Raw genomic sequence first — 14,806 nt, forward strand, 5'->3', positions numbered from 1 at the left:
TCCTGTGCATCACCATGCTTGAGCAAACACTGGGTGCATCGGTGCTGGCAGCGGGGCAACCCTGGCTGTGGACGGGGTTTGCCAGTGGCTGACGGTTTGTACCCTCCTTTGGGGGTGACTGTGGTCCTCAGGAACAGTGGTTTTCACAGGTTTTGAGCATGCAGGAACCACGTGTGGGACCTGCCAGCTGCACAGGGCACACTGCAGCCTCCCCCGGAGGACCCACTCCTGTGCGGTGCTGCTGTGGCTGCAGCAGGAAGCCCCTCTGCTGCTTCTGCCCTGCTGCTCCTCTGCTTTGTAGGGTGTAGGAGGGGAAAGACCCTTCAGAAGGCATTTAATGGATGTATTGATAAAATACCTCTGGACCACTGTGTGTCCTCCCACAAGGTCTTGTCCTTCTCGTGCTCGCCTCCATCTGCCCTCTGTTCCTTTCAGTGCCCTCTTGATTGATGAAGCACTGATGGTGGAGAGTTGTCCTCTCTGGAGCTGGTGGTGTTGTGTACCTGGAGTGTGGTGGGACCCTCTCCAGGTCTCTCTGCCATGCTTCCCCACATCCTCCCCATGTCCCTCTGTGCACACAACTGGGTACCTGAGACCTTGACCATGCTGTGCCTCGCTGTGCCTGGACCGCTGGTGTGCCTGCTGTCCCCGTGCGTGCAGAGCGCATGCCCCGAGCTGGATGAAGGGAGAGCTTGTGAGGTGTGACGGTTTCACTTACCGGGAGCCATGGAGAGGTTAAATTGTGCCGACACGTTTTAGTACATGGCTACTTGTTGGCCACACAAGAATTGGGGTAGGGATGGGTTCTTGCAGAGCCGTTGTCCACCCAGGGTATGTTTCCCTAGTCTCCCTACAGATGTCCCCTCTCACACTTCATGTGTGTGTGCGTTAAATGCGGGATCAACCTGGGGAATTCTAACTTTGCATGTGTTACGGGAGGGGACAGAGGCCCAGGTAGGCTTTGAATAATCAAGGTGGCTGACAGGGTGCAGCTCAGCTCAAGTCTGCAGACAAAGCCTTCTTGTACTAGCAACCCTAAAAAAATATGTGAAAAGCTGGACTGTTGGCTTGCTCGTAGGGTGCAACAGCTCCATGGCTGTGAGGAAGAAGGGACAGGAGTTTTATGCAGCAGCAGCAAAAAGAGATTGTCCAGAAGAGACGCGGCCGAGGGCGGAGCGCTCTGCAGCTCCAGGACTCTTGCTTAGAAATTGCAGAGGAAACAGACTGGAGTATTGGTCTGTACTTCTCCACTGCGTTTTTGCTCTACCAGAAAGTGCTGTTCTTCCTTCCTTTTTTCTTTTTTTTTTTTCCCCTGCTCTGCCTCTTTTTTAAAAGCGTACTTGTGTCAAGGGGAAGAGTAGGAAAGACACCTGCTACAAAGGGCAGCTCTGGACTCCTTCAAACATTTGCTGCTGCCTTGCAGGTGAGGAGAAAAATAGGCCCACATCAGCAACCCCTGTTTGAGCGCAGTGTGCTTAATCTGAATTTTATGGCTTTGATAGCAGATTACGGTGCCGCTGTCACAAGCCCTTGCAGCCCCAGTCACGGTGGACACTGTGCATTTCAATACCTCTGCCACTAATCTTTCCCCCACTGCTCCCATTCCCGGGCTGCTAATTTCACGCAGGCACTTAAACATGATGGATAATTGTGTTCTGCTTATCAATGTTTAATTTAAGGGCTGTTCCATCTGACCTGGATGCCCTCTGCAAGAGCTATGCCTCATTATTGATTTCATGGTCACACCTGTGACATTACCTGCTTTGTAGGAAGTAGACTTTGACATTCCTGTGAGGCTTTGGCAGCCAGAGCTAATTGTCAGAAGAATAATCGAGTCAGCAAAATCATTACAGGTGATCTGTGTGTTACCACTGTTTTATCTGCCTCTAATTAGGTGCAGGAGAGGTAACTCATCGCGGTAAGCATGCCGCACTAGCTTTGATATCCACAAATAGAGCTAGATGAGCGCAGGAGGGAAGTTATTCATTAACAGCGGCGTTTCGGTGTGTCGGGGTCCTGTGCCAGCAGTGTCTCCTTTCCTGGTGTAACGGGGCGAGACGCGATCCCGTGGGCATCAATGGGATGCGAAGTCTGAGAAGTGTTCAGGCTGGACCTAAAGCGGGGACATGTGCGCAGCAGCTCTGGACTGAGGTGGTGACGATGGAGGTGCCGCGCTGCTGTTGTGCCACGCGCAGAGCAGTGTTTTGTATGTGATAAAAGCAACTCAGGGAAAAAAGGAGAATTTATGGCCTTCGGAAGGAGGGGCAGGCCACTCATGAGAACTACAAAGATGTAGTGAGGCTATGCAGGGAGAAAATTAGAAGGGCTAAACCCAACTAGAACTTAATCTGGCTACTGCTGTTAAGGACAACAAAAAAGTGTTTCTATAAATACTTTGACGACAATAAAAGGAGATCTAAGGATAATCTCTGTCCTTTAGTCAATGAGGGCAGAAACATAGTGACAAAGCATGAGGAAAAGGCTGAGGTACTTAATGCCTTCTTTGCCTCAGTCTTTAACAGTAAGACCAGTTGTTCCCTGAGTACCCAGCCCCCTGTGCTAGTAGACATGGACAGGGAGCAGAATGAAGCCCTCTAATCCACAGGAAAATAGTGTGTGACCTGCTTCAGCACCTAGACATACACAAGTCTATGGGGCCAGATGGGATTCACCCAAGAGTACTGAGGAAGCTGGCAAAGGTGCTCACCAAGCCACTCTCCATCATTTCTGAGCAGTCCTGGCTAACAGGGAGGTCCCAGTTGGCTGAAGGTTAGCAAATGTGACATTCATCCACAAGGAGGGCCAGAAGAAGGACCCGGGGAACTACAGGCCTGTCAGTGTGACCTCGGTGCTGGGGAAGGTTATAGATCAGATCATCTTGAGTGCCATCATGCAGCACATGCAGGACAAGCAGGCGATCAGGCCCAGTCAGCACGGGTTCCTGAAAGGCAGATCCTACTTGACCAACCTGATCTCCTTCTGTCACAAGGTGACTCACTTAGTGGATGAGGGAAAGGCAGTGGATGTTGTCTACCCAGACTTTTTACTATAGTAAAGCCTTTCCCACCGTTTCTCCATTCTCCTGGAGAAACTGGCTGCTCGTGGCTTGGATGGGCATACGCTTGGCTGAGTGAAGAACTGGCTGCATTGTCGGCCCCAAAGAGTGCTGGTGACTGGAGTTAACTCCATTTGGGGGCCGGTCACAAGTGGTGTCCCCCAGGGCTCGGTGCCGGGGCCGGTTGTGTTTAATATCTTTATCAAGGACCCAGACGAGGGCATCGAGCGCACCCTCAGTAAGTTCGCAGACGACACCGAGTTGGGCAGGAGCGTTGTTCTGCGGGAGGGTACGAAGGCTCTACAGAGGGGTCTGGACAGGCTGCATCGATGGGCGGAGGGCAGAGGTGTGCGGTTCAACAAGGCCAAGGGCCGGGTCCTGCGCTTGGGTCACACCAACCCCACGCAGCGCTGTGGGCTTGGGGCGGAGTGGCGGGAGAGCTGCCCGGCGGAGAAGGCCCTGGGGGTGTTGGTCGAGTGCCGGCTGAATGCGAGCCAGCAGTGTGCCCCAGTGGCCAAGAAGGCCAACGGCATCCTGGCCTGTATCAGGAATGGTGTGGCCAGCAGGACTGGGGCATTGATCGTGCCCCTGCGCTGGGCACTGGTGAGGCCCCACCTCAAATTCTGTGTTCGGTTTCGGCCCCTTACGACAAGACAGACAAGAGGTGCTGCAGCGAGTCCAGAGAAGGGCAGCAAAGCTGGTGAGGGGTCTGGAGCACAAGTCTCATGAGAGGTGGCTGAGGGACCTGGGGGTGTTCAACCTGGAGGAAAGGAGGCCAAGGGGAGACCTTCTCGCTCTCTACAGCTCCCTGAAAGGAGGGTGTAATGAGGGGGGTCGCACTCTTCTCCCAAGGAACAGGCGATAGGACAAGAGGAAATGGCCTCCAGTTACACCAGGGGAGGTTTAGGATGAATATTACAAAAATTTTCTTGCCCGAAAGAGTTGTCACGCACCGGCACAGGCTGCCCAGGGAAGTGGTGGAGTCGCCATCCCTGGAGGTATTTAAAAGACGGGCAAACCTGGTGCTGAGGGACACGGTTCAGTGGTGGGTTTGGCAGTGTTAGGTTGATGGTTGGACTTGATGATCTTAAAGGTCCCTTCCAACCTAGACGATTTTATGTTTCTATGATAATTTTCCCAAGACATGCTGGTCTCTGGTTTGGGGTGCTTCACTGCCCTGGGCAGACCATGGGTGTGACAGACGTGTCCCCAGGCCCCAGGGAGAGCAGGAGCTGGTGATGGGGCTTGTCAGGTGCTTTTCCTGCTAACAGGATTGTGCATTTGGCCAAAATGTTTTCTTTAGCATAATGATTGAAACAACAGGGTTAGCATTATCAAAACCTTCACTGGGCTAAGGAAGAGCTGTTCTTAGCGGGAGCTGGATTTTTCAAAATAAAAGTCAGTTCTGGTAACAAGTTTGACTGAAATAGGCTGGAAATTTGGGTTTGCTTCCAGAGCTGAAGCAGCTCCCAAAACACCATCTCTGCCCACCACTTATTTTCATTTTCTCCAGTATTACGCAGATGCATCCCCAGCCGTGAGGCACTGCTCCCTCACTGCTGGGGTGGCCAGTGCTTGGCGTGGTGGGAGGGCTGCCAAAGCCCATTGATAGAAAGAGCGATGCATGCTGGGGGTAGCAGGACAGTCCCCAAGGGTCCTGGCGGCCGAGCAGCACCAGTGCCGGTGGCTTCCTCTGCTGCTGACGTTTGCGGGCACTTGACAAAGCCGGTGCCACATGCCAGGGCCAGGAACCAGACCTTGGTACAGGTCACAGTGAGCTCGTGTGGTGTCATCTCTTCATCTCCACTTAGCTTAGCATAAACCTGCTTTTTTTAACATTGTTTTCTGGAAGGACACGAGGAGTGAGGTGAGGCAGCAGCCTCTGCATGGAGCCGGGGGGAGGTGTCTCTGCTCTGTGCAGGTGGACAGGTCTGGGGGGGACCTGCATTGGGCAGGGGTGGAGAGGGTGCAGACGTGTGAAATGGACGCCGGGGAGATGCTGGTCTGTGCTGGTGGAGCACCCTGGTGCTGTGCGTGATGTGGGCACGCGCTGCCTTGGGTGGCTGTTTTGCCTTGTGGTGGCGCCTGCGGTGAGAGTGAACATGCATGGGGATGTGCCTGCACCGGCACCGGCTGGTTTTCCCAGCACTGCCGACCTGTTGGTGTCCAAGCGTTGTCTCCAGAGAGGTGGGATTACCCCGTTAACCCAATGCACCACCTAATCATTGACCACGCTCCCAAGCTGATGGCAATTTTATGCCGGCAGTAAGCACAGGGCGGTGGGCGAAGGCTTGGAGTCCCTTGGTGCAGCATGCTCGAGCACAGCTTGGAGGGCAAGACCACTGTCCAGGCTATTGCGGAGCATGGTTCTGGGGCAGCGGCAAAGGTGCTCTGTAAGCCCCACCACCACCACCTGAACACCCTGCATTTTCTAATGTATCCTTTGCAGTAATTAATTACCTCTCCAGTGGGTTCATTTCTTTCATACTGTTACTGGCAATCAGTTAGATAAAGGGGAAAAAAACATGTTAGTGCCCTGTGGTATTGAAAGTGAAGGGTTTTCACACTGTCAGGGTAATGAATTCTGCAAGGGTTTGAAGCACCTGAGCTTGGGGAAGTCCTCGTGTCATGTGTCTGGGAGTGACAACCCCCAGTGGTTAATTACTGCCATGGATGAGAGCTGAGCTGATCGCAAAATGAGATAATTTCATTAGTAGTTAAATTTGAAGTTAATTGGATTCACATTTACACACGGTAGTATACAAAGACACACTTGGAAATACTCTTTGCCGCCTTTTGATTTTTTTTTTAAAAAGGTAGATGAATTGAGGAATTTTTCTAAACTGCTCCCTCTTTTTTTTTTTTTCACTGCGGTTTGGAGACAGGAGAGCACTTTGCTGCTCTTTGCCCCATCCAGCCTCGGGCAGCGCGTCCTGAAGCAGGGATGTTTGCTGATGCACGAGCGCTGCTCACCACATCTGCTCAGAGGAGTGTTGCTGACCTCTCCTGCCACTGGCTGCAGAATAATTTCTTTCATGGAAGAAAATTACTTATTTGCACTTTTTTTGAGAAATCATAATTTGCTTTCAGCACGAGCATGCTGCTGGCTCCTGGTGAATGGAGGGATGGACGTTTACCACGTATCTTCTGTGCGCAGAGCCAAGTGCTTTGACACATGGCTGCACCCTCCAGTCCCACAGTGCCAACTGATATTGTTACTCAGCATCATCATATTTTGGGGTTTTCGAGTGATGCAGGATGGATTCTGTCAGGGATATGCTTAAAGCTGGAAATGGTGTGACTCTGTCCCTGTAGCGAGCTTGAGATGGCCATGTATGCACAGGAGCATCTGTGACAGAGGGGTTTGCTCCGCTCCCCTCAGCGCCCCAGTGCTCCCTGTGCCCTGGCTGCCTGCATGGCACAGCCGCGCAGTCCCCAGTCCCTGCCAGACTGAGCGCTTTTCTGGGAGCAGGAGAACTGGGTTGGCCAACCCTTCAGGGTGTCAGCACCCGTGGAGGAACGGGGGTGCAGACAAAGCACTTCAGCTGCTCAGACCCCTTGGGGAGCCCTGACCCCACGGCGTGGCTGGTGGAGAGCCCCCAGGGGGAAGTGTGGTGCCCATCCCCGCATCTGCGCCTGTGCCATCCTCTCCTGCACGGGTCCACGCCGTCACCACGCATTGCTGCCTGCCCTTCTGAGGGGCTGCTTGGACAGTCTGTCCTTGTGTGTAGCACACCTGGGTGGGAAAAGTGTTGGAAATGTTGTCGTGTTCAGCGTACTGCAGCACTTTCAATCCCTCAGACCCACAGCAGCTCACTGAAGAAGTGGGGAACTTCTTTCTCTGGTGGAGAGGTGGAGAGGCTGAGACTTGGAGAGGGACAGCAGCTTGTCAGTAGCACTACTTAAAACTGAAAATGAGTCCCTCGCCTGCATCTCTAGGATGGAGGCTTCTCCAGTCATCTTGAGCTCAAGTCTTTTCTGCTCTGCATGTTTGCTTTTCAAAGAGAGGTTATTTGCCTGTGTCTGTGTGATACTGTGGCAAGGGTTGTGGAGCACAGATAATTCCATACTCACATTTTTGATCCAAGCACCACATCTGGTCTCACTACTGTTTTTATCCTGTCTCCATCAACCTACTTCAAATCCGTCTCTGTCTTAGTTGCAGTCCTGGTGGATGGTGGCACTTTGCTCTCTGGCTTGTAGAATCCCAGAATCCCAGACTGGTCAGGGTCAGAAGGGACCTCTGGGGCTCACCCAGTCCACCCCCTGCCAGAGCAGGGGCACCTCCAGCAGTTGCACAGGAACACGTTCAGGTGGGTTTGGAATGGCTCCAGAGTGGGAGACTCCCCCACCTCTCTGGGCAGCTGTGCCAGTGCTCTGCCACGCTCACAGGAAAGAAGTCCCTCCTCATGTTGAGATGGAACTTCCTATGTTCAAGTTTGTGCCCGTTCCCTCTTGTCCTGTCACTGGGCACCACTGAAGACAGACTGTTCCCATCCCCCGGCACCCTCCCTGTGAGTATTTATAAGCGTTGATAAGATCCTCCCTCAGTCTTCTCTCCTCCAGACTAAAAAGACCCAATTCCCTTACCCTTTCCTCGTAAGAAGGATGTTCCAGTCCCCTAATCCAGTCCCCTGGAAACAGGGTGTTGCAAGACCATATGGCAGCAGCGGCATGCCACGCTCATGTGGTGGCAGCCCAGCTCCTCAGCATCACACCTGGCCGCTGGATGCTCTCCTGAGTCTCCAGAATATGTTGACTCCAGCTGAAGGCTCCAAATCCTGACGTGCTGGCCTTGGCAGCCTGGGCCTTGGGTATCCCAGGTGCTGCTGAAGGTGAAGGGATGCAGCATCACTCCTCTGGTGTGTTGGGAAGCATCTGGGGCAAGGTCACCTATGGAGGAGACAGAGCTTTATTGGGACCTGTCTGTGATGGGGGAAAGAACATGCTTCCCGTCCTGTAAAGGACTCACCACATCCCACTCAAAGAACATGGACCTATTCTGGCTTCAGTAACACAAGCAGGGTGTATTGTGCGCATTGTGAATGCAACCCCACCTTGCACAGGTTGTCTAGATTCCCTCCCCTAAGACATTTCTCTTTTGACTGCTGGCTGAGCGATGGATCCAAGCTGCCTTGCTGGTGGACCCCTTGGAGATGCTCTCCAGTGATGTGGAGGAGGTCAGCAAGGTGGCTGGGAGGAGGCAGTGGGGGGCATGAGAAGGCAAGGTCCTCCAGAGGAGCACGAGAAGGGGCATGAGAGCTGCCATGTGCTCCCTCCATCACGGATGCGTGCCAGCTGCAGACCAGCAGCTACCACTGAAGGTACCAGTGCTGCTGGGGCTGCCGGCCTCTCCATGGGGAGACCACTCCTGGCAAGACTTAGCAAAGTATTTCAGTACCTGCACATTTAGGTGGTGGCCTCACAGTGTTGGCAGAAGTTGTTCTTGGGAAATCCTGCTAGGCTCTGCTCTGGTCATGCTTCTCTGTAGGCTGGAGCTGGCAGCTGAGCTGCTCTGTCCTGCACAACGCCAGCCCAGCAAGGCAGAGGGGGAGGCAGCTCAGCCAACAGCCACCTGTGCCCCGTCTCCAACTTTAGGCATCTACAATACCCTTAAAAAAGCCCAAATGAAAATTACTTAGGAGTAAGTGTGTCTTGAAGGATATTGGTCTCTATGTCTCTGTGGCCCACTGCTAAGCTGCAGATGTTCATTTCCTCTTGGCTGCTTTGCTCATGTAGGGTGGGAACATGCTGGGGTGGAGGCTGCTTCTTGTCCTCTCTTTGTGCCAGGGTTATTAATGTGAATTCTGAAATAAATTGTTCCAATGCAATTGAAACTTGCCGATAGTGGGGAAAGATCTCATGGAAGATAGAGATGCTCCACTCCTTTTTTTGGGGGGGGTGGAGGGGGGAGGCACATCAGATGCCATCAAGAGAATGAGGTGGGGTTGCAGCACTTGCAGCTGTGCCCTTGTTCTTCACCAGCCCCCATTTGCCACCTCCCAGCCCCTGCCCAAGGCCTGGCTGCAGCCACCTTGCCATAAACATTTGTCAGCAGAAGCCAGAACTTTTGATTTGAAAGTGGGATGTGATGGAAACCAGGCCAGACCTGTAGAACAGACCATGAGTGATGTTGTGATATATGGAGGAGCTGAGACGCTGCTTTCCCTGGTGTCTGCAGTGGTGACTCTGTTCCTCAGTGCCCTTGACAATGATCCTCACCGTGGTGAGTGTGATGGTGGCTTTGGAGAAAGTGAAAAATGTTGTAATATTTCAACATAATGAGATAAAATGTAGGGCAATGCTTTTTTTTTTATTATTTTAAATAGCTATTGTAAAGTGAGGTGTGGGGAGTGGTCGGTGTGGGACAGGTGGGGAAGGGGAAATCCCCCCCAGACCTGGGAGATGAGGCATTGGGCCATTCTCCAGTGGCACCACGCAGCCAAGGAAGGGAAGAGCTGTGGTGGTCCTTCATGGGTGGACGGAGGGCTCCTGGGTGGCAGTACCCATGTGGAGGTCAGGCTGTGAGATGCTTTTTCTGTTAGGGACAGCCCTTAGTCAAGGGCTGCCAGCGCTGGGGGCGAAGTTCTCTTCTGTGACCAAATTTAAGTAGATCGCAGATACTTTTGCCTTCCCCAGGCCATAGAGATGACAGAATCAGAGTTTAATTTTGTGTGGGAGAGCAGGAAGCGGGGCAGTGACGAGGGGAGAACATTTAATCTAAAAGAGCCATTTTCTGCCTGCATTGAATAATTAGAATTCATGATGCCCTTCCGTGAGGGACCTGCCTTCTACCTAGAACTGGAGAGCAAATTAATCAATTGTTTTGAATCTTAAATTCTTTCAGGATGTGGATGCACCATAAATATTCTGTAGGAAGGGCCTGAGAGGAACAGCACGCATCCCGATTTGTGGATGCAGAGCGCCGAGGAAAGTGGGGCATGTGCTGAGAGATCGCTGCAGTGATGCCGGGTGCCAGGCACTGCTGGAGGGTTTCGGCATGGACCCCTTCGTCTGCAGGGGGCAGTGGGGGAAGCGGGCTTCGTGGCCGTGACCCAGGGGTGGTGAGCAGCAATTCGCAGTAGTTCGCATTCCTGTCTCTCATCTTATCAGATGAGGTCTCATTTCTCTGATGGCAACAAAAAAAGAAAGATTTAAAAATTTTATTTTTAGATCAGCTTGAAATGAAATCGGGGCTCAAAATCTCTGCCAACCAAAAAAGTTAAGAAATGGTTTTGGCTCATGGGAAAATGTTTAGTTTCAACCTCTCTAAGCTCTGGAGGCTTGAAAAAAATCCCCATGATAAAATCAAATGCCTATGTAAAATAGTTTGAGTCCAAGGATCTCTGCATTCCTCCTGATCAGTGGTGCTAAAATCAACAAAGTCTGCTAACTTTTTCTGGTGATCTGACATGCCATGTTGTGGCAAAGGAGCCTGCGCTCTTGGGGAGTTTTGGCAGCTGATGGGCTGGTTTGGGCCAAAAGCATCTCTCAGAAGGCGGTAGCCCCAGCGGTCCCTGCCCTGCAGGGGTTGGAGGAGGATCTGGAACAAGAGGTAACGGGCATAAACTTGACCAAAAGAAGTTCCATCTTAACATGAAAACTGGAACACTGGAAAAGGGGAAACATAACCTGTATTTTCAAAAAGGGAAACAGGGAAGACCCGGGGAACTACAGGCCAGTCAGTCGCACCTCTGTGCCTGGCAAGATCATGGAGCAGGTCCTCTTGGAAACTCTGCTGAGGCACGTAGAAAACAAGGAGGTAATTGGTGACAGCCAGCATGGCTTCACCAAGGGCAAGTCATGCCTGACAAATTTGGTGGCATTCTATGAAGGGGTTACAGTGGCAGTGGACAAGGGAAGACCAACTGATGTCATCATGGTTTGTACAAAGCATTTGACACTGTCCCACACGATATCCTGGTCTCTAAATTGGAGAGACATGGATTTGACAAATGGACCACTCGGTGGATAAAGAACTGGCTGGACGGTCGCACTCAAAGAGTTGCAGTCAACGGCTCGATGTTCAAGTGGAGAGCAGTGACGAGTGGCATTCCTCAGGGGTCGGTACTGGGACCTGTACTGTTCAACATCTTTGTCAGTGACATGGACAGTGGGGTTGAGTGCACCCTCAGCACATTTGCCGATGATACCAAGCTGTGTGGCGAGGTAGACATGCTGGAGGGGAGGGATGCCATCCAGAGGGACCTGGACAGGCTGGAGAGGTGGGCCCAAGCCAACCTCATGCAGTTCAACAAGGCCAAGCACAAGGTCTTACATCTGGGTTGGGGAAATCCCAAGAACAAATGCAGGCTGGGTGGGGAATGGCTGGAGAGCAGCCCTGAGGAGAAGGACCTGGGGGCGCTGACTGACGAGAAACTCAACGTGAGCCAGCAGTGTGTGATCGCAGCCAAGACGGCCAACTGTATCCTGGGCTGCATCAGAAGTGTGGCCAGCAGGTCAAAGGAGGTGATTCTGCCCCTCTACTCCACTGTTGTGAGACCCCACCTGGAGTACTGCAGCCAGCTCTGGAGTCCCCAACATAAGAAGGACATGGACCTGCTGGAGCATGTCCAGAGGAGAGCCACAAGGATGATCCAAGGGCTGGAGCACCTCTCCTATGAGGAGAGGCTGAAAGAGTTGGGGCTGTTCAGCCTGGAGAAGAGAAGGCTCCAGGGAGATCTTATTGCGGCCTTCCAGTCCCTAAAGGGGGCCTAGAGGAGAGCTGGGGAAGGACTTTTTACTGGGGCATGTAGCGATAGGATGAGGGGGAATGGCTTTAAGCAGGAAGAGGGCAGGTTTAGATTGAACATTAGGAAGAAGTTTTTCACTTTGAAGGTGGTAAGGCACTGGAACAGGTTGCCCAGAGAGGTGGTTGAGGCCCCATCCCTGGAGGTGTTCAAGGCCAGGCTGGACGTGGCCTTGGGCAACCTGGTCTAGTGGGAGGTGTCCCTGCCTGTGGCAGGGGGGTTGGAACTTGATGATCTTCAAGGTCCTTTCCAACCTAAACCATTCTATGATTCTATGAGGAGGACCTTCTCTCCTGTGCGGGCGGCAGAGCACTGGCACAGCTGCCCAGAGAGGTGGGGGAGTCTCCCACTCTGGAGCCATTCCAGAGCACGTGGAGCGCGTGGTCCCTTTCTCTTACCTGAGGTGTGTGCTCAGCCGTTCAGAGCTTGATGCCTGCGCTGTGTTGCTGCCGGCGGGTCGGCCAGGGGGGCTGCGGGGGTCCCCTCGCTCCTGCCCACCTCTGAGGAGCCGCTTGGCAGGAGGGCGGAGGGATGGGGCGGGGGATGGGGCAGGTCCCCTCAGCAGAGCAGTGGCCTGAGCAGCCCGTGATACTCAACGGGACAGGACAGCAGCGCCACGTCCAGCCGCAGACCTGGCCGTGGTGTCCCAGAGTGGACGCTGCCATGCCCCTGCACACTCTTTGAAGGTGACTTGTCCTCAGATAAGCGATCTGCCTGAGGGTGCTGTGGGAGTTCCAGGAGACCACAGGTGGGCTCCAGGGTTCCCTCTGTGGAGAGGGGTGGATCCTCCCCGCTGGGGTCATGGGAGCATCCCTGTCTCCTGAGGCCACAGCAGATAGCAATTTCCCTGAATTCCTGCTGTATACGACAGCCTGCGGGGATGGCGTCCATCGCCATGTGGGAGGCAGTGTCTGGGCAGGTCCGGGACATCTCGCCCGCAGCACTGTGTGAGCTGCACTCTCTGCACATCCCGCCTTCGCTCCCTGTAGTGAGGTGTCCCGGAGGCACTGGGGATGGACAGGTGGGACACCAGACCCCTGCTGCAGGGGCAGAGGGAGGGGACACACACCCCACTGCCGGCTTTCTGCGGGGTTATTTCCATGGAAGACCTGTGGGTATTTGGATAAAAAAACAAACTTGTTTCTGCAGTCTGAGAGTGGTACATCAGGCCATGTCTGCGAATCTGAGCTGCCTTTTGGCACCACGGCAAACTATATTTTAAACTGTCTCCACATCTCAATGTCTTGTGTTTGTTCTTTTTGTTTAACTGGCTTTAATAAGAGATAAAAACAATGTCTGGCTTTGTATTTAGCTCCCTGCAAACTGTCAGCCTGCGCGCTGTGATTTTCTGAAGGGTTTTCTGGGAAAATGTCATTAAGATGAGTGTTATTTCACAATTCACTGTTTCTGACTTTACAAATCTGAAGCTTTGGAGGGACTTGGGAATAGAGGCAAGCAGCCGGAGTTCAGGCGGGTGCTTTCCTCTCCCTGCAGAGCTCTGCTCTTCCCTTTCCCATCTCTCACTTCGCCGGAGCTTTGTGGCAGCTTATAGCGAAAGCAGAGCTGTGCCTGCCCTCCCTGCCCGGCTGGAAATCCCACGCTGGTCCTCGCAGAGCAGCGATGACAAATGCATGGCTGTGTTCGGGGCGCTCGGGGAGATGTAAAAACCGTGTCCGCTCGTCGCGATGCTCACGTGGTGATTTGTTGGTTTGATTCCTCAGGTCGCGAGCTGGCAAGCACAACCCTCCCAGGATACCCTCCGCACGTCCCGCCTGCCGGACAGGGCAGCTACTCCGCTCCGGCGCTGACAGGAATGGTGCCTGGTGAGTCTTCAAATGAGGAGGGAAAAAAAAACAAACACAAGAAAGGAAAAAGACAGCATTTCAGGGGGAAAGCATGGTGCTCCGTGGATGCTCTGTGCCAAGGCGAGCGCGAGGCAGAGGCAGTGGCGCTGGAGGGGAAGGGGAGGTGAGACCGGTCCTGGGCAGTGGGAGAGCGGTTTCCCAGCATGGACCGTTTGCACTGGGGGGGCAGAAAGAGCCCTCTGACTCCTGTCTGTGGATCCTGGGGGTCGCTCTGTTTTGGACCATGCTGGGCTGTTCCAGCTTGACAGAGGCTTTGCTCTAACCTGCCTGTTTTCCCCGAACATGCTGCATCCCCTCTGTGCTGTGTCCCAGAGGTCGCTGGACATGCCCTGACCTCAGCAAAGCTGTGCTCATCCAGCTGACCCTGAGGAACACAGATGTCTTCAGAACGCTGTATTTCTGTAATTTCCTTCCCCTTTTGGGCCCTCGCAGTGAGAAATGGCATGTGGCATGAACCGGCCGGTGGCCAGCCCTTGCTTGTGTGGCTAATGGGAGGGGAAGGTGCGCATGCGCCCGGGGCGGGCAGAGCAGGGTCTACAGGCACGGAATGTCATTGGTGCCACCCTCCGTCACTGCTGGCTGTGGATCTATGTGTGGCGCTTGGCAGGACGGCGATATGGGGGTGCTGGCAGCAAGCAGTGGTGTATGTGCGGCGGTGGGAGTAGCGAGCCTGGCTCGCTCCTGCCCGAGCACCGGAGGTGGGATTAATGCTGGAAATCAGTGCGCTTATTTCAGCTTGGAAGAACTGCTGAGGTTTGTCCCCAGGCTCTGCTGCCGTTGATCTGCATGTGGCAGACACTGCAGGCTACAAGGGAAAGCAGCGTTCTGAGGCCCAAATACATATGTTAAAAGTCATGAATCTGCCCCCTAAGTACCATATGATTTGAAAAGTGGTGATAACTTGGAGATTCTCTTTCTTTCCCCTATTGCTTTTCAAGCCTGCAGGGTCATTTGAGCCAGCTCTTTGGAGTCAGCAGGGTCAGGAAGTTACTGAGGAAAAACCTCCAAAGTGGGATTTCATGTCTAATCACATGGCTCTGGGAGGTGGTGATTTAGAAAAAAATACTTGTAATAGGAGAGTGGGAGTTGGTGACAGTGATTTGATATCCGAATGTTTTTGGAGATAGTCTTTGTTA

General features: G+C 53.2%; 1 protein-coding gene across 3 annotated transcripts in view; it reads left to right on the forward strand.

Moving 5' to 3' along the window:
- Positions 1–14,806, forward strand: part of PAX5 (paired box 5) — a 135,270-nt gene that overhangs the window by 89,096 nt on the left and 31,368 nt on the right. For all 3 annotated transcript variants that reach the window (XM_082497407.1, XM_082497408.1, XM_082497409.1), the window contains one exon: positions 13,527–13,628. In XM_082497407.1, coding sequence (XP_082353533.1) covers positions 13,527–13,628 — 102 coding nt within the window. The remainder of the gene's footprint in view (positions 1–13,526; positions 13,629–14,806) is intronic.

This window comes from Vanellus vanellus (assembly GCF_965231255.1).
Source record: "Vanellus vanellus genome assembly, chromosome: Z".
NCBI lineage: Eukaryota > Metazoa > Chordata > Aves > Charadriiformes > Charadriidae > Vanellus > Vanellus vanellus.